The 20,556-nt window shown below is 41.6% G+C and overlaps 1 protein-coding gene across 5 annotated transcripts in view; it reads right to left on the bottom strand.

Moving 5' to 3' along the window:
- Window positions 1–20,556, bottom strand: part of kiaa1328 (KIAA1328 ortholog) — a 144,994-nt gene that overhangs the window by 92,819 nt on the left and 31,619 nt on the right. For all 5 annotated transcript variants that reach the window (XM_072252345.1, XM_072252346.1, XM_072252347.1 and 2 more), the window contains one exon: window positions 14,760–14,878. In XM_072252345.1, coding sequence (XP_072108446.1) covers window positions 14,760–14,878 — 119 coding nt within the window. The remainder of the gene's footprint in view (window positions 1–14,759; window positions 14,879–20,556) is intronic.

The following is a 20,556-nucleotide window of genomic DNA, read 5'->3' as shown; positions in this document are numbered from 1 at the left end:
TCCAACCTGAATGTGGCCTCATCTTTACAGTAGACGAGGCCGTGGATAGACATATCAGAACGGGAATGGGACGTGGAATTACAATGTGCGGCCACTGGGAGATCCTGCTTTCTCTGGCGGACAGAGCATAGGTGTTCTGTGAAACGATCTCCCAATCTGTGTCAGGTCAGTGAAACGATCTCCCAGTCTGCGTCCGGTGCTCCCAATGTGGCCTTCTATATATTGGTGAGACCCAACGCAAACTGGGAGATCGATTCGCTGAACACTTACGCTCTGTCCGCCAGAGAAAGTAGGATCTCCCAGTGGCCACACATTTTAATTCCACATCCCATTCCGATATGTCTATCCACCGTCTGCTCTACTGTAAAGATGAAGCCACACTCAGGTTGGAGGAACAACACCATATATTCCGTCTGGGTAGCCTCCAACCTGATGGCATGAACATCAACTTCTCTAACTTCCGCTAGGCCCCACCTCCCCCTCGTACCCCATCTGTTATTTATTTATATGCACACACATTCTCTCTCTCTCTCTCCCCCCCTCTCACTATACCCCTTGCCCATCCTCTGGGCTATTCCCCCCCTCTCCCTTATCTTTCTCCCTAGGCCTCGTGTCCCATGATTCTCTCATATCCCTTTTGCCAATCAACTGTCCAGCTCTTGGCTCTATCCCTCCCCCTTTCAAATCTCTTACTAGCTCTTCTTTCAGTTAGTCTTGACGAAGGGTCTCAGCCTGAAACGTCGACTGTACCGCTTCCTAGAGATGCTGCCTGGTCTGCTGTGTTCACCAGCAACTTTTATGTGTGTTGCACCAGTTAACACTCTGGAATTTAAAAAGAACAAATGCATTGCAACTTCTAACACTGCCATATATCAAAAATTTTTTAAAAATGCATTCTGACTACGTTCAAATGGAGTGACTGGTTCATTGCCAAATAACGGGCAAGAGGCATTTATATAGTTACTAAAACATCTTAATATAAATCACCTTACCAAAACAGAGACAGTATAATAGCTTTATTTTGAAATCTCCACAGAATTAAGCACAATAGCTATAGGATAAGGGAAGTAAAAGATGATTTATCATCCAGATAATCAAGTTAAAAATAATTGTTATAAATGGCCTGATTTCCTGAACTCATATACAACTACTTTAAAAAATTCCTGGAATTTCTAAAATCTGGTTAATAACCCACACCCACTGTGGGTAGGACTCTTCTGATTGTGAATGGCAAAAACTACTCACGGAAATGCACGGGCTGTTAGTTAAGCCACACAAGACTTACCACCTGTCAAAAGTGTCAACGAACTTATTAATACCTCAGATGCTCACAGACATCCAAGAATACTCAAAGACAATTAACATTAATAAAGCTTTCTTTATTAAAGTATTAAACATTTTTAAAACAAAATTAGCTGTGACTCTAATATTCACTAAACCGATTTGAGCTCCAACCTGACAAAGATTCAGCAAGCTGTTTCCTCAAGTCACTGCAGAAAGTAGTAATTAAACCTCTAAATCTGGTAGTTGCTGATTCAACTCTCACTTCAAAAGCTTGAGCATAAAATTCTGGACTCATATCTCATTGTAGTACGTACCAATGGAGTGCTGGACTGTCAGAGTTGTAATTAAAACTGGTGTAAAATGTTAAATGATGTTACAGATTCCTTGGTATTATCCTATGCTTCAATTGTAATTCATTCTCTTAAAAATGCCCCAAAAGCAGGAATAATATATGGTAAATAGAATACATAATTAAAGGAATACTGAAGTCATATGTACTCTTAAAACTTAAAATAAGAATGGTCTACAGTAACATTACTCTTTATACACAGATCCACAGACATCAGCTAAAATTAGAAATAAAGTGAACAGCAAAGAAATTAATACCAATGTAAATCCTTATAATCTGACCTGTCCAATGATACACATTTCAGAACTTAAATAAGAGCCTAACAAAGTACTGAGCATCAATTCACCAAATTTCCACAAGTAGCATGATATTCAGAATCAGGTTTATTATCACCGGCATGTGATGTGAAATTTGTTAACTTAGCAGCAGCAGTTCAATGCAATACATAATCTAGCAGAGAGAAAAAAATAATAAATAAAATAAAACATAATAATAAATCAATTACATATATTGAATCGATTTTAAAAATGTACAAAAACAGAAATACTGTATATTAAAAAAGGGAGGTAGTGTCCAAAGCTTCAATGTCCATTTAGGAATCCAATAGCAGAGGGGAAGAAGCTGTTCCTGAATCACTGAGTGTGTGCCTTCAGGCTTCTGTACTTCCTACCTAATGGTAACAGTGAGAAAAGGGCATGCCCTGGGTGCTGGGAGTCCTTAATAATGGACGCTGCCTTTCTGAGACACTGCTCCCTAAAAATGTCCTGGGTACTTTGTAGGCTAGTACCCAAGATACAGCTGACTAGATTTACAACCTTCTGCAGCTTCTCCCAGTCCTGTGCAGTAGCCCCTCCATAGCAGACTGTGATGCAGCCTGTCAGAATGCTCTCTATGGTACAACTATAGAAGTTTTTGAGCTTATTTGTTGACATGCCAAATCTCTTCACACTCTTCATAAAGTATAGCAACTGTCTTGCCTTCTTTATAACTACACCGATATGCTGGGACTAGGTTAGATCCTCAGAGATGTTGACACCCAGGAACTTGAAGCTGCTCACTCTCTCCACTTCTGATCCCCCTGTGAGGATTGGTGTGTGTTCCTTTGTCTACCCTTCCTGAAGTCCACAATCAGCTTTTTTATCTTATTAACGATGAGAGCCAGGTTGTTGCTGCGACACCATTCCTCTGGCCACCCCCAAAACGCATCAAACTACTTTGTGGATTTAATTACTTTAGAGGGACTGAATTACAGACAACACAACAGCTATTTTGTACCAAACACATCACAAATGTAACAAATGATCAAACTGCTATTGGCTTAAAAGAAAAGTTGCCCAAAACTCTAGTTTAATTCCTTGTTCTAAATATTTCCATTTTTTTTGGCTAAGTATCTAAACCAGCAGGATATTCTAATGATACCTCAGATGAGATAGCATTCCCCAGTTCCAGTCAAAAACTGACAAACTCAATCACCAACAGCTGCATGCTCACAAGTTACCCTTTTAAGTCCTCTTCTCAATGATATGGAAAACACAATTATTCCTTTGGCATATTTCATTACACCTCAGAGGATCTTTCCTGAGCCCAATATATCAATGAAATCAGAAAAGAATCACAGCAGCTAATAGTTTGAAGAAATTTGATGTGTCTCCAAAGACTTACAAATTTCTATCCATGTACAGTGAAGAACATTCTTGCTGGTTGCCTGGTATAGAACTCAATGCACAGGATCACGAGAGGCTGTAGAGCAGGGATCCGCAACCTGAGGTTCATGGACCCCTTGGTTAATGGTAGGAGTCCATAGCCTAAAAAAAAAAAAAAGGTTGGGAACCCCTGCTGTAGAGGGTCACCCAGATTCATCACGGGCACAACCCTTCTCACCATCATGAGCGAAGTAGACATGTTGTGAAAGGCCATGTCCCACATGGTGAAGGTCCTTAATAATGGATGCCACCTTCTTGAAGATTTTCAAGTATGTCAGTAATAATAAACCTGATTCTAATTCTTCCCATTACTACCAGAGAGGTTCAGAAATGTGAAGAACTATACTTAACGATTTAGTGACAGCTACTTTCCCTTGGCCAACAAATTTCTGAAAAGACTACGTTGTTAACAAATAAACTCTTCTTTGGCTTCCAGGTATCAATTTTAACCAACATTTCGATGACAAACTCTGTCATCTTCATTTGGATGATGCCTGGGCATGTTTAGCCTGCTGGTATGTATACCCCCTTCGTCCATCTCTCCTGATCGGTTAGTCCTCATTCAATCAGATTTCCGCTGTCCCAAGTTGCTTACAGTCAAATTCCGGTTCTTATTTAGATTGAGACCTTAAGTCTTTGTTAAAATTCTTTTTCTCCAGTTTTATTTCAATAGCTTTCTTCACCTGGCGATCCCTAAACCCAATTGCACAGCACAGTAGTTTTGTGCCAAAGTCAAACCTATGGCCATTGTGAATACAATGTTCTGCTACCACCCATTCCTCTGGGTAACCCAAACAGATACACCTTCATGCTCCTTGATGCTGGTTTCCACCATCTGCCCTTTCTGGCCGATATACACTGCTCCATATTCACAGGAAATCCTGTAAATGCCAGCCGTCCTGAGTCCCAGGTCCTCTTTGACCTGCGTAATCTGTGATTTGAGCATCCTTATGGATTTGTGGATTGTATTAATTCGGTACTTCTTCAGGATCCTGGTGGACCTTCCAGAAACTGTGGAAATATAGGGAAGACAGGCAGTAGCAATGAGCTCTTCCTTGTTGTAGGTTTCCTGGTTTTTCCTACCTCAACTGCATACATCCAAACAATCAATTAACGATGGAGATGGCAAAGAATGGTTGCCTCCCGTTCCTGGACGTTCTAATATGACGGAAACCAGTGGGTAGCCTCAGGCATGGCGTCTATTGGAAATGCACTCATGTAGACATACATCAACATTAACAGCTACCAACACACCTCCCAACGTAGAGTGGCTCTTTCTACCTTCACCAACTGTGTGAAAACTATTTCGGACCCCAAGAGTCTCCATGAAGAAATAAGACGATTACGCATGATATTCCTTTATAGTCATACTTTATTAATCCTGGGGGGAAATTGGTTTTCATTACAGTTGCTCCATAAATAATAAATAGTAATAGAACCATAAATAGTTAAATAGTATTATGTAAATTAAGCCAGTAAATTATTAAATAAATCCAGGACCAGCCTATTGGCTCAGGGTGTCAGACCCTCCAGGGGAGGAGTTGTAAAATTTGATGGCCACAGGCAGGAATGACTTCCTATGATGCTCAGTGCTACATCTCGGTGGAATGAGTCTCTGGCTGAATGTACTCCTGTGCCCACCCAGTACATTATGTAGTGGATGGGAGACATTGACCAAGACGGCATGCAACTTGGACAGCATCCTCTTTTCAGATACCACCGTGAGAGAGTCCAGTTCCATCCCCACAACATCACTGGCCTTACGAATGAGTTTGTTGATTCTGTTGGTGTCTGCCACCTTCAGCCTGCTGCCCCAGCACACAACAGCAAACATGATAGCACTGGCCACCACAGACTCGTAGAACATCCTCAGCATCGTCCGGCAGATGTTAAAGGACCTCAGTCTCCTCAGGAAATAGAGACGGCTCTGACCCTTCTTGTAGACAGCCTCAGTGTTCTTTCACCAGTCCAGTTTATTGTCAATTCATATCCCCAGGAACTTGTAATCATCCACCATGTCCACACTGACCCCCTGGATGGAAACAGGGGTCACTGGTACCTTAGCTCTCCTCAGGTCTACCACCAGCTCCTTAGTCTTTTTCACATTAAGCTGCAAATAATTCTGTTCACACCATGTGACAAAGTTTCCTACCGTAGCCCTGTACTCAGCCTCATCTCCCTTGCTGATGCATCCAACTATGGCAGAGTCATCAGAAAACTTCTGAAGATGACAAGACTCTGTGCAGTAGTTGAAGTCCGAGGTGTAAATGGTGAAGAGAAAGGGAGACAAGACAGTCCCCTGTGGAGCCCCAGTGCTGCTGATCACTCTGTCGGACACACAGTGTTGCAAGCACACGTACTGTGGTCTGCCAGTCAGGTAATCAAGAATCCATGATACCAGGGAAGCATCCACCTGCATCGCTGTCAGCTTCTCCCCCAGCCAAGCAGGGCGGATGGTGTTGAACACACTGGCGAAGTCAAAAAACATGACCCTCACAGTGCTCGCTGGCTTGTCCAGGTGGGCGTAGACATGATTCAGCAGGAAGACGATGACATCCTCAACTCCTAGTCGGGGCAGGTAGGCGAACTGGGGCGAGATCTAAGTGTGGCCTCACCATAGGCCGGAGCAGCTCCAGAACAAGACTCTCCAGGGTCTTCATGATGTGGGAGTGAAGGAAGTCAATTGGGCCCTTAAAAATAGGACCAACAGAAAAACCAAGAAACCTAACAACAAGGAGCAACAGTCTTCACTATACTTCCATGGTTCCTGGAAGGATTGCCAGGATCCTGAAGAAATACTGGATTAATACCACCCACAAAGCCATAAGGAAGCTCAAGTCACAGCTTATGTGGGTCAAAGATGACCTGGGACTCAAGACAGCTGGCATTTACAAGATTCCCTGTGAATGTGGAGCAGCATACATCAGCCAGGCGGGATGCACGGTAGAAACCTGCATCAAAGAGCACAGGAGGTGTGTCCATTTGGGTTACCCGGAGAAATCAGCAGTAGCAGAACATTGCACTCGTAATGACCACAGGAGTGACTTTGACGGCACAAAACTACAGTGCTGTGCCAATTGTTTTTGGGACCGCCGTAAAGGAAGCCATTGAAATAAAACTAGAGAAAAAAAAAATTCTAACAAAGATGAAGGTCTCACTCTAAGTAAGAGCTGGAGTTCAATAGTAAACGAAGTAGAAGAACGGAAACCTGATTGGATGAGTACTAACCAATCAGAAGGGACAGATGCCTAGGTGGTAGACATGCCTAAGCGTCATCCCTGATGAAGATGGCAGTGTTTGTCATCGAAACATTGGTTAAAAGTCGATACCTGTACCCAGCTGGAAGCCTGAGTATTTGACATATACGCTGGGAAAGCACTAGACCCTTTTTCAATGGCTTGTTAGTTTTTTTTAAAACTATTTATTTGAAATTTATAGGTTTTTGTGTCTATTCATTGTACTGCTGCTGCAAATCAACAAATTTCATTTCATACATCAGTGATAATAAATCTGATTCTAATTCTGAGTGAAGGATGGATTTGCATAATACAGCAGATATTAAAGTTGTTGTAATAGTGGCCAGCAGGAATTTTAAAAAGCCATATCAAAAAATACACTATTTTGGAATGAATGTTTTGCAATGCAAAGAAATGGAATACTGGAAATAAAGAAAATATAAAGACATATGAAAATCACAAACTTACAGAAAGGATGCTCATTTTCCTAACATCAAATGACACCAAATGCTCCAAACATTTTTAAATTTACTTCAATGTATTTTAAATTTTATAACATGTCATAAAAAAAAAAATCCATCTCATTTGTGGAAGTAGAATTTGGGGCAACAAAATCTCGTAGCAAACTTTATCTTACTATCTCTTAAACTCCCTCATCTAACTTAATATTAAAGTTACTGGCATTAATACTTTGTGCATATTATCTGTTCAGTATATTAGTACTGCTATATTATTTGCCATAACCCCTTTGACTGGAGGACAGGAAAAACAAGAGGAATAAGCAGATCTTTTTTCCAGTGACTAGCAAGCTACCACAGTTCATCATAATATACATTCAGTGATTTAGATGAGAAGTAAATACAGTATCTCCAAGTTTGCAGACTACATAATGCTTGGAGGGAAATGTGACGTGGGAGACTCCAATGTGATTCAGACAAAATTGGTTAAGTGGGAGAAATGCTTGGCATATGCAGTTTATGTGAGGTTGCCCATTTTGATTCTAAACACTGGAAGACAGTCTTCTACATGAACAGTGAGAGGAAACGTAATGAATGTGCTTGAATATTGGTTGCTGTAAGCAAGAATTTGGGTGCAGAAGGCAGTTAGGAAGGCAAACTTTACATTGTCCGTTATTGTTAAAAATTTTGATTAGAGGAGCAAGAATGTCCTGCTGCAGTTGTACAAATTCATTGGTCAGATTGCATCTCAAGTTGTGCCTGCAGATTTGGTCTCCTTAACTGTAGGAGGATGCTCTTGTAATCCAGGGATTTTAGTTTAATTCCTGAGATGGCAAGACTGATGTATGAGAAGTGATTGAGCCAATTATGTACATTAGAGTTTAAAAGAGCAAGAGATGATCTTCGGAGACACCTACAAAATTTTAAATGGACTAGATAGTCCAGATACAGAGACGAGGTTTCCAATGGCTAGAGATCCCAAACTCAGGGATCACAGCCTCAGAATGTGGGACTTGCCATTTAGGCCATCAACAGAAATTTCTTCACCCATACGGTGCTAACCCTTTGAAGTTCTCTACAACCAAATCCATCGGAGCCAACAAGGGATATGGGAGGAGGACATAAATAATCTTCCAGAAATAGTAGGGGACAGAGGGTCCAGTGAGATGGAAGAACTGAGCGAAATACATGTTAGTAGGGAAGTGGTGTTAGGTAAATTGAAGGGATTGAAGGCAGATAAATCCCCAGGGCCAGATGGTCTGCATCCTAGAGTGCTTAAGGAAGTAGCCCAAGAAATAGTGGATGCATTAGTGATAATTTTTCAAAACTCGTTAGATTCTGGACTAGTTCCTGAGGATTGGAGGGTGGCTAATGTAACCTCACTTTTTAAAAAAGGAGGGAGAGAGAAACCGGGGAATTATAGACCGGTTAGCCTAACGTCGGTGGTGGGGAAACTGCTGGAGTCAGTTATCAAAGATGTGATAACAGCACATTTGGAAAGCGGTGAAATCATCGGACAAAGTCAGCATGGATTTGTGAAAGGAAAATCATGTCTGACGAACCTCATAGAATTTTTTGAGGATGTAACTAGTAGAGTGGATAGGGGAGAACCAGTGGATGTGGTATATTTGGATTTTCAGAAGGCTTTTGACAAGGTCCCACACAGGAGATTAGTGTGCAAACTTAAAGCACACGGTATTGAGGGTAAGGTATTGATGTGGATGGAGAATTGGTCAGCAGACAGGAAGCAAAGAGTGGGAATAAACGGGACCTTTTCAGAATGGCAGGCGGTGACTAGTGGGGTACCGCAAGGCTCAGTGCTGGGACCCCAGTTGTTTACAATATATATTAATGACTTGGATGAGGGAATTAAATGCAGCATCTCCAAGTTTGCGGATGACACGAAGCTGGGTGGCAGTGTTAGCTGTGAGGAGGATGCTAAGAGGATGCAGAGTGACTTGGATAGGTTGGGTGAGTGGGCAAATTCATGGCAGATGCAATTTAATGTGGATAAATGTGAAGTTATCCACTTTGGTGGCAAAAATAGGAAAACAGATTATTATCTGAATGGTGGCCGATTAGGAAAAGGGGAGGTGCAACGAGACCTGGGTGTCATTATACACCAGTCATTGAAAGTGGGCATGCAGGTACAGCAGGCGGTGAAAAAGGCGAATGGTATGCTGGCATTTATAGCGAGAAGATTCGAGTACAGGAGCAGGGAGGTACTACTGCAGTTGTACAAGGCCTTGGTGAGACCACACCTGGAGTATTGTGTGCAGTTTTGGTCCCCTAATCTGAGGAAAGACATCCTTGCCATAGAGGGAGTACAAAGAAGGTTCACCAGATTGATTCCTGGGATGGCAGGACTTTCATATGAAGAAAGACTGGATGAACTGGGCTTGTACTCGTTGGAATTTAGAAGATTGAGGGGGGATCTGATTGAAACGTATAAAATCCTAAAGGGATTGGACAGGCTAGATGCAGGAAGATTGTTCCCGATGTTGGGGAAGTCCAGAACAAGGGGTCACAGTTTGAGGATAAAGGGGAAGCCTTTTAGGACCGAGATTAGGAAAAACTTCTTCACACAGAGAGTGGTGAATCTGTGGAATTCTCTGCCACAGGAAACAGTTGAGGCCAGTTCATTGGCTATATTTAAGAGGGAGTTAGATATGGCGCTTGTGGCTACGGAGATCAGGGGATATGGCGGGAAGGCTGGGGCGGGGCTCTGAGTTGGATGATCAGCCATGATCATAATAAATGGCGGTGCAGGCTCGAAGGGCCAAATGGCCTACTCCTGCACCTATTTTCTATGTTTCTATGTAAGACAGGTTCAGGGTACTGAAGTAGATGACTGTTATGAACAGGTTAAATGGTGGAACAAGCTATAAAGACAGAATTATCTAGTTGTGCTGTTTTCTATGTTTTCATATGACTAAACTATTCCCTACCATCTGGTCAATTCCTCTTAAATTCAAGTTGCATACAGAACTCCTTATGTTATATTAAAACTATGCTATATTAAAGTCTGTATTTGATTTAGTAAATTTTCTTTCAATTCTAAAAAGTTTACAAAAACTGAGCAACCTGCATATTCCCTGTTGATGGGATAAACCAGTATTAACTTACTCTATTTCTCTGCTTTTGAAAATGTGACTGGAATCTTGTATGTACACTTATATTATAGTTGAATTTTATTTAAAAATTGCTTTTAGATGTAATTGAAGGAATAGTGTGCATTGTACTGACTATACCGATACCTCCTAAACCTGTGAACCTAACAGCAATTAAGACAAGAGCAGTGGACAGAGGGTCGTCATTACCTCCGCACTCCCTTCTAAGGTGCGCTTGATCCAATCTTAAACACAATGCTATGCTTTCATCTTCGCTGGAACACCTAGCCCAACAGCACTAGAAGAGTATCTTCGCAGGACAATTGCAGTGATTCAAAGTGGATGCTCACTGCTACTTTATCCAGCATGTAGAAATGGGCAATTATGTAGTCTTACAAAGGACACCCATATCTCAAGAAATGAATAACAAAACAAACAACATTTGCTTTGCAACACATCACAATATAGGAAGAATAATATATTTACCCTATGGCAGAGTGATTTTTCTCATGATTAGGGAGATGCTTAAACTTACATCATTGAAATGGCACACAAAAGTCTTGCAGCCTTAAACTATAGAACAAGTTTAATGAAGCATGATAGAACATGAACGCTGCTCTCCATAACATTTTGCACATTCCTTTTATCTTAGCATCATTCAAGAAAAATTCTCCTGCCATTCCTGGTACAGGCAAAACTGTGCACCACACTTGCTACAAAGTCATGAAATCTTGTGTGAAGCATTCATTGCATTTAGTTGCAGCAACATTTCCAAATAACAATTCAGATATCAATTCTATTTTAACAACAGGAATGAGAATATTTTGTGTCAACAATAGAAGACCATCTATTCTAACCCTCCTTTCAACGCAAGTTGTGTAATCAAGTTGCTAGTAAGACCCAGTAGAACTTCATATTTTATCAACCAGTAACTGTTTACCGTATTAATCGTTGTCAGTTCATTCCAGTAAGTGTTCAAGCAAAGTGCTCATCCATGTTACAAAAGAAATGAATCAAAGTGTATTTTCTACTGGTTGCAATATTTCAATATCTCAATGCACATTTAAAGTGACAGACTCATACAGCAATATAGCATGGATACAGGCTCTTCAGTCCAACCATTCCATACCAACCAGTGCCCACCAAACTAGCTCTAGTTCTCTGCATTTGGCCCCTATCTCTTTAAGCCCCCTATCCAAATGCTTCTTAAATGATAATATTTTACCTGCCTCAACCAGCCCTTCTGGCAGTTCATTCCACATACACACCACCTCAGGTCCATTTTAAATCTTTCCCCTATCACGTTAAACCTCTGCACCCTAGTTTTGGTCTCTTCTACCCGAGGAAAAGACTGTTACCATCCACCTTACCTAAACCACTTATAATTTTAAGCATTTCTCCAAGATCACCCCTTATGGTTTTTACCTTGGCCCCAAAGTAACGCTGTCTCATTTTAAAAACACAAACACGAGGAATTCTGCAGATGCTGGAAATTCAAGCAACGCACATAAAAGTTGCTGGTGAACGCAGCAGGCCAGGCAGCATCTCTAGGAAGAGGTACAGTCGACATTTCAGGCTGAGACCCTTCGTCAGGACTAACTGAAAGAAGAGCTAGTAAGAGATTTGAAAGTAGGAGGGGGAGGGGGAGATCCAAAATGATAGGAGAAGACAGGAGGGGGAGGGATGGAGCCAAGAGCTGGACAGGTGATTGGCAAAAGGGGATATGAGAGGATCATGGGACAGGAGGTCCGGGGAGAAGGAAAAGCGGGAGGGGGGGAGAAAAAAGCCCAGAAGATGGGCAAGGGGTATAGAATTCTCATCCTGAAAATTCTGTAGATACCTATTCTGGCATCTGTCCCCCACTTTTCCTTCACTACATCGACAACTGCATTGGTGCTGCTTCCTGCACGCATGCAGAGCTCGTTGACTTTATTAACTTTCACCCTGCCCTCAAGTTTACCTGGTCCATTTCCGACACCTCCCTCCCCTTTCTAGATCTTTCTGTCTCTATCTCTGGAGACAGCTTATCTACTGATGTCTACTATAAGCCTACTGACTCTCACAGCTATCTGGACTATTCCTCTTCTCACCCTGTCTCTTGCAAAAATGCCATCCCCTTCTCGCAATTCCTCCATCTCCACCACATCTGCTCTCAGGATGAGGCTTTTCATTCCAGGACGAGGGAGATGTCCTCCTTTTTTTTTTTATTATATAAAAGGAAGGGGCTTCCCTTCCTCCACCATCAACTCTGCTCTCAAACGCATCTCCCCCATTTCACGCACATCTGCTCTCACTCCATCCTCCCGACACCCCACTAGGAATAGGGTCCCCCTGGTCCTTACCTACCACCCCGCCAGCCTCCGGGTCCAACATATTATTCTCCGTAATTTCCGCCACCTCCAACGGGATCCCGCCACTAAGCACATCTTTCCATTCCCTCCCCTCTGCTTTCCACAAGGATCGCTCCCTACGTGACTCCCTTGTCCATTCGTCCCCCCCATTCCTCCCCACTGATCTCCCTCCTGGCACTTATCCTTGTAAGCAGAACAAGTGCTACACATGCCCTTACACTTCCTCCCTTACCACCATTCAGGGCCCCAGACAGTCCTTCCAGGTGAGGCAACACTTCACCTGTGAGTCGGCTAGGGTGATATACTGCGTCCGGTGCTCCTGATGTGGCCTCCTATATATTGGCGAGACCTGACACAGACTGGGAGATCATTTTGCTGAACACCTACGCTCTGTCCGCCAGAGAAAGCAGGATCTCCCAGTGGCCACACATTTTAATTCCACATCCCATTCTGACATGTCTATCCACAACCTCCTCTGCTGTAAAGATGAAGCCACACTCAGGTTGGAGAAACAACACCTTATATTCCGTCTGGGTAGCCTCCAACCTGATGGCATGAACATCAACTTCTCCAACTTCCGCTAATGCCCACCTCCTCCTCGTACCCCATCTGTTATTTGTATACACACATTCTTTCTCTCTCTCTCTCCTTTTTCTCCCTCTGTCCCTCTCACTATACCCCTTGCCCATCTTCTGGGCTCGCCCCCCCCCCTTTTCCTTCTCCCTGGGCCTCCTGTCCCATGATCCTCTCATACCCCTTTTGCCAATCACCTGTCCAGCTCTTGGCTCCATCCCTCCCCTTTCTGTCTTCTCCTATCATTTCGGATCTCCCCCTCCCCTTCCCACTTTTAAATCTCTCACTAGCTGTTTCTTCAGTTAGTCCTGACGAAGGGTCTCGGCCTGAAACGTCGACTGTACCTCTTCCTAGAGATGCTGCCTTGCCTGCTGCGTTCACCAGCAACTTTGATCTGTATTGCTGTCTCATTTTGCTGTATTCATGTACAGTTGAATGGCAATTAAACAAATTGAACTCAATAAAGACCTAGTCCAGCCAACATCTTCCTATTACTCAGGCCTTGTAGTTCTGGCAACATCCTCAAATCTTTTCTGCACTCTCTCCAGTTTAGCTATATCTTTCGACAACAGGGTGACCAAAAAGAACTCCAGGTGCAATCTAATCATCAACTTAAGACAACTGTAACATAAAATCCCAACTCCTGTACTCAGTGCCCTAATTGTAGATGACCAGCATGCTGAACAACAACTTCACCACTGTCACACAGCTTTCAATGAACTATGCTTTTGTTGAACTATACTCTTATTGCAGTTCTAGTACCTTTCAGGATTTTCCTTCACCTTACCTGCCAGATCTATCCGATACCTTTTCTTTGACCTTTGATTTCCCTCAAATATACGGTATTCTTAATTTTTAAAAAAAATAATCCTCAATAAATTCACTCATTCCCCAACCTCCGAAGCCCAATGCACATTTCTTTTTCTTGACTAGGGCCTCAATATTTCTTGTCAGAGTTCACTAAACTTGCCAGGTTTACCCTTCACCCTAACAGGAATGTTCCACCTTGGGCTCTTCATATCACACTCTTAAAAAGCTTCTCACTTGCCATTCATTCGTTACCCTTCAAACATTGTCTCGCAATTGATCTTTACTCGATCCTACCTAATTCCCCCAAAATTAGCCCTGCTCCAGCTTAATACCTAACCTGTGAGCCTGTCCTATCTTTTTCCATCACTATTATTAAACTAATGGAATTATGATCACTAGAAGCAAAATGCTCCCTGATTGCCACTTCAGTTACCTTATTTATTAAATGCAGAACTACTTCTTCACCTCCCAAATGAGGCTCCATGAAAATGTTCCTGGACAACTTTCACAAATTTCATTCCATCCAAGCCCTGGGTGGTCCAGTCAATACCAGGGAAATTAAAATCTCCCACTAATATGACCTTATTATTCTTTGATCTATTTCTCCAGCCAGTTTCTCCTCATATGTCCCACTATTGGGATGGGGAGGGAGTCTGTAATATAGTCCCACTAGAGTAGCCCTTTTGTTTCTATGTTTCACATACCACCTGAGTGGACCATCTCCAAAGAACATCATCTCTAAAAACGGCTGTTAAGTCCTCCTTTATCAAAAAAGCAAACCCATCCCTCTTCCCTCATTCACTTATATCTCTGTCACATCTATAGCTATTCTCTCTACTACCCACAAAATTTCCAGCACACTGAATTGGAAAATTTGTGCCTTACCTCCAGTTTACCATTGTTGCAGTCACGCAATGACTGATTCAGTTTCTCTTTCTGTTCAGACAAATAATTCTGGTAAACAGTCAATAGTTCCTGGCATTTTTTATACTGCTGCTGCAAGGGTATAATGCAAGTCAAAGAAAACCACATAATAGAAGGGAAAATAAAGCAATAAAAAATTTACTGAATGCAATTTCATGATGAAACATTACAGAGAAACAATTTTTCTCTTGAAAGCGAAAAGCTCTTAAAGAACAGATGCTTTATCCATCATTAAATGGTTTTGCAAATTATATTACAACTTGCCAAATGAACAAATTACAGATACCTACAAGGAATTTTATACCAACTTAAAACATAATTTCTTCTACACTTCATTTCCAACATTGGATAAGTTTAAAAAGAAAAAAAAAATAACTGACCAAGAAAAGGGTGAATGTTGCATTATTTCACATTTTGATTAAACCTGCAAATACACAGCATATGGCTCCTTGAGAAAGTTCAAATAAACAAGAATTAACTGGGCTAGAAGATAAATGAATTCTTTCACAATGGCAGTAGCAGATCAGAAATTGTGCCCTAGTTGACATATAATGAGAGCAAAAAAGGTAACCAATGGGCATCAAAGGAATTCCCAGGATGCTATTAAACAGCATTTACAGTATTGTGCAAAAGTCTTAGGCACCCTAGTTTTTTGTATATAAATTTTGTTTTAGATGTTTATTATTTTATCTTCTGCATTAGTGTGTCAGTGGAAAAGAACAAATTTTAGATTTTCAAACAACACACAAAATTTTAGATTACCAAACAATCATTGTCCAGAAAAATAAATGTTAAAAGATTTTTTTTAATATTCCATCATGGGAAGTAACATATTAAGAAACATTCCACTTTTCAAATAAAAACTTGATTACTTTGTAGATATATAGCCCAGATTATGATTAAACAAAGAGAGCAAACAGGTGCTAATGATTTATCACAATAATTACCTGAATGAACTAAATTGATTAACAGAAAGGGGTGTAGAAGGTATCAAACTTGGTGTACCAACCAAAGGTGAGGATGTGGCAGATGTGACAGTTTAATCTTCAAATCAACAATTCTTACACCATGGCCAGATTGAGCATAGCAACATCCTCCATCAGTAAGGTCTCTCCAAAGTAGAATTTGTGTGGCAGACAGAAGTTTCAAGATGTGCTATCTGAGCTCTTCTGAAGCAGGACAAAGAAATGGGCAAGGTTAATCACCAGAAACACAGTGGTTGGTCTCAGGAACTGAGTGCAGCAGACAAGAGATACACCGAACTGATGTCCCTTCAGAAACTGAAGTAGTTCAGCACTATCAGCTCTGAACTCACATAAACCACAGGAATCCAAGTACACCCTTCTGCAGTTCGGAGAAGTCTCATCAGAAGTGGTCTTCGTGGAAGAGTTGCTGGCAAAAAGCCATTCCTCCGAAGTGGAAGCAAAGCCGGACTTACCTGCTCAGAAGACTGGGGTGCTGAATGGCAGCAAGTACTCTTCTGACACGTCAAAATTTGAGATTTTTGGCTCAAACAGGAGGCAATTTGTCCATAGAAGAACTGGACAACACTACATGGATGAGAGTCTGTAGCCAACAGTAAAACACTGCAGAGGTTCCCTGCAGTTCAAAATTAATGGAATCCACAATGCTGAGAAGTGTAAGCAGATTCTGTCAGCATGATTTCATAAAGTTAAAATGGTTGTCCTGCAAATGGTCATACAGCACAGAAACAGATCCTTCAGCCCATCTCATGCATGCTGACTAGTTGCCCACTGCCCATATTTCATCTATGGCCCTCTAAACATCTCCTATCCATGTCAAGAAATGATCAAACTGACTTAACACAATGGACTCCAACAAAGTGGTGACCTTCGTGCTGAGAATTCTGCTCCCTTAATAGTCACAATCAGAGATGAACTGCAATACTCTATCCAGAGTGAAAAACTCCTCATATCTGTCCACGAAAATTAGGATGAACACAATCTCACCAACTAAAGGACCCATCAATCTTGATTTCCTTCATCAGCACAAGCAATACTTTCACACGGGCTCTCCAAGCCCAACAGATCCACCAGCTCCAGATCTTATACAGCCACCGTACAAACATGTGCAAGGAGAACAACTTCCAAGTGACAGATATGGTTGTTGACAGTAGGAAACATTCCACCAAGCATGGAATCAAAGAGCCCCAGTAAATGAGAAATCAATAAGCCACTGGGGGGGGGGGGGGGGGGGGGTGAGTTCTATAGTGGCAGAGTCATACACAGAATGAAGAAAGGTGATTACAGTTGACAGAGGTCAACTATCACAGTTCCAGAACACACCTATAAGAGAACTACTGAAGCCAATTGTCTTCAGATCCCTTCCATTAAGTGTTCCTTTACCACCTCCTTTGACCTTGTACCAGTATTCTAATTTTCCTTTAATCCGTGACTCGTATAGTACTATGCAAAAGTCTTAGGCAACCTAGCTATCTGAATCTATACATGTGCCCAAGACTTTTGTACAGTATTATATATAAAAGAGAGATCGACAGGTAAGTGCAAAAACAGCAAAAAGGTCATTGATCCAAAGGTGGATAACAATAAATTTGGTCCATGCATAGTTTAAGCTCTTACAGCTTAGTGGAGGATTTGAGGATTTGGCTAAAAGAATTCAGACCATAGGGACTTAACATCTTTAAGTACAATCGGCTCAATAGCACTCACATCTACGGTGAAGAAATGCTTTGAGAAGTTGGTTATGGCAAGAATGAACTCCTGCCTCAGCAAGGACCTGGACCCCCTACATTTTGCCTATCACCACTATAGGTCAATGGCAGATGCAATCTCAATGGCTCTTCAGACAGCCTTAGATCACTTGGACAATACAAACACCCATGTCAGGATGCTGTTCATTGACTCTGCTCAGCACTTAACACAATTATTCCCACAGTGCTGATCAATAAGCTACAGAACCTGGGCCTCTGTACCTCCCCCTGCAATTGGATCTTCAACTCCCTAACTAGTAGACCACAATCTGTGCGGATTGGTGATAATATCTCCTCCTCACTGACGAACAACACTGGAGCACCTCAGAGGTGTGGGCTTAACCCACTGCTCTACTCCCTCTATACCATGACTGTGTGGAGAGGTAAAGCTCAAATGCCAGCTATAAATTTGCTGATGATACAACCATTGTTGGTAGAATCTCAAATGGAGATGAGAGGGCATACGGGAGCAAGATATACCAGCTAGTTGAGTGGTGTCGCAGCAACAACCTTGCACTTAATATCAGTAAGACAAAAGAGTTGATTGTGGACTTCAGGAAGGTTAAGATGAGGGAATATAAACCAATCCTTATAGAGGGATCAGAAGTGGAGAGAGTGAGCAATTTCAAGTTCCTGGGTTTCAAGATCTCTGAAGATCTAACCAGGACCCAACATATCAATGCAGCTATAAAGAAGATAAGACAGTGACTATATTTCATTAGGAGTTTGAAGAGATTTGGTTTGTCACCTAAAACACTCGAAAACTTATATAGATGTACCGTGGAGAGCACTCTGACAGACTGCGTTACAGTCTGGTATGGGGTGGGGGGGGGGGCTGCTACAGCACAGGACTGAAAACTACAGAAAGTTTTAAAATTCATCAGTTCCACCTTGGATACTAGCCTCTGTAGTATCTAAGACATATTCAAAGAGCAAAGCCTCAGGAAGGCGTTGTCCATTATTAAGGACCCCAACACCTGTCTATATATTCATTAAATCAATTTTGAAAGATGCTGTCGCTTAATTTTTTAAAGATCCAAACTGTCTAAAATATCTTTCCCATCTACTTTATTTTTTAACCTTTCAGGTGAGCACAGGAAGGTCATAAACAGATCAGTGAGCACAAAACTAAACAATTTTAACTGCCTTGGTGTGTACGAGTGAGACAACCCTCTGAAACAGGGCTGTTCACTTTCAGTCAAGATAGAAACTTCCAAATCCCACCAAAAGTACGGCCTAAAAGATCTGCACCAATGTCTTGTAATCAGAAGCTCGGAAAACAAATTATTGGTTTGCAAGTTATACAAAATTTACAAGTTCAACTTCTTCCAAACTGGTGTGATTTTAGAACATTTTGACAAGACAATTTGACTTGAAAAGTTAGACGTTTGTCAGCTGTCAAAGTTCACCCATGAGAACTAAACTGAACTCAACCATTAATTCCACAAGTCCTCAAACAACTTGAGTTTCTTTGCAAAGCTTGTGCTGAACGTACAGACCCATTTATTGTTCCTGCAACCAAACAGCCATTTTACTTCAAGGACACTGCAGCATACACTTTGCATTTCTTTGTCCCTTAAGTAACCGGAAAATAATCACCTCAGTCAAAATTCATTGATCAAGCAAAGGTTACTGCTGTTGCAAAAATAATCTGCCAATCTCCTCACTTTTGCCAAGCAGCACTTAACCAGCCAACATTAATTTCTTGACTGTACATTCATAAATTAAGGGAACAAATAACCAGTAGACCAGTCACTATTTCCCTAGACCTAGAAATAATGTTTCAAGCAAAGTAAAGCACAATGTTTGCTCCAAAATCTAATTTAGAAAACAAAATCACGATGTTACAAAAGATTTTACAAAATCTTTGTAAATCCAGCTAAAAATGCATAAATAAAAAGAAGTTTTCTCTTCAAGTACAAAAATGCAAATCATGGTGACTGCTGCCCTCTACAGATCTCACTGAATGACTCAGGAAATGTCTAATTAACTTTTGTCAATCATGAAAATGAAATGCATCAACATTTTGGATCACAGGAAGCCGACCAGCACAGAGGAAAGTTATTAGGACACTGAATAGCACAGCAGGGAGCACTACTGCTACACACCTCCAGCAACTCAGAATCAAATTATCACTGGCATGTGACGTAAAATTTGTTAACAGCAGCAGCAGTTCAATGCAATACAGAATATAGAAGAGAAAAAAAATAATAATAAACCAATTACAGTATATGTATATTGAATAGATTAAAAAATGTACAAAAACAGAAGTATTGTATATTAAAATAAAGTGAAGTCGTGTTCAAGGGTTCAATGTCCATTTAGGAATCAGATGGCAGAAGGAAAGGAGCTGTTCCTGAATCACTGAGTGTGTGCCTTCAGGCTTCTGTACCTCCTACCTGATGGCAACAGTGAGAAAAGGGCATGCCCTGGGTGCTGGAGGTCCTCAATAACAGATGCTACCTTTCTGAGACACCGCTCCCTGAAGATGTCTTGGGTACTTCGTAGGCTAATACCCAAGATGGAGCTGAGTAGGCTTACAACCCTCTGCAGCTTCTTTTGGTCCTGTGCAGTAGCCCCCCTCCGCCCCCCAAATACCAGACAGTGTTACAGCGTGTCAGAATGCTCTCCACGGTACACCTATATAAGTTTAATCCTGAACTCGGGTGCTTGGATTCTAGAGTGATCACATAAACTTCATCTTTCTTTTGGTCAAATACTGAAAATATGCTGATGGTTAGGTTAATTAGCTCCTGTAAGTTAGGGTGACGGAGGAATCAATGGAAACTGATAGGCATCTAATGGAGAATAGGTAAGACACAAATAGGTAAAACTGCTCGATGGCCTATTTGCTATCAAGGGCAGATATATACAGAGATGAGCCAGAAAAGGGCCTGTAACATCGTGAAGGATACCAGCCAGCCTGCACATGAACTGTTTGCCCCATTCCCATTAGGGAGGCGGCTATGTAGCATCCACACCGGGACTACTAGCCTCAAAAAGTTACTTCTCCCAAGCGGTAAGGCT

The sequence above is a fragment of the Mobula birostris genome, chromosome 3, assembly GCF_030028105.1.
Source record: "Mobula birostris isolate sMobBir1 chromosome 3, sMobBir1.hap1, whole genome shotgun sequence".
NCBI lineage: Eukaryota > Metazoa > Chordata > Chondrichthyes > Myliobatiformes > Myliobatidae > Mobula > Mobula birostris.
This window is presented reverse-complemented; position numbering and strand designations above follow the sequence as displayed.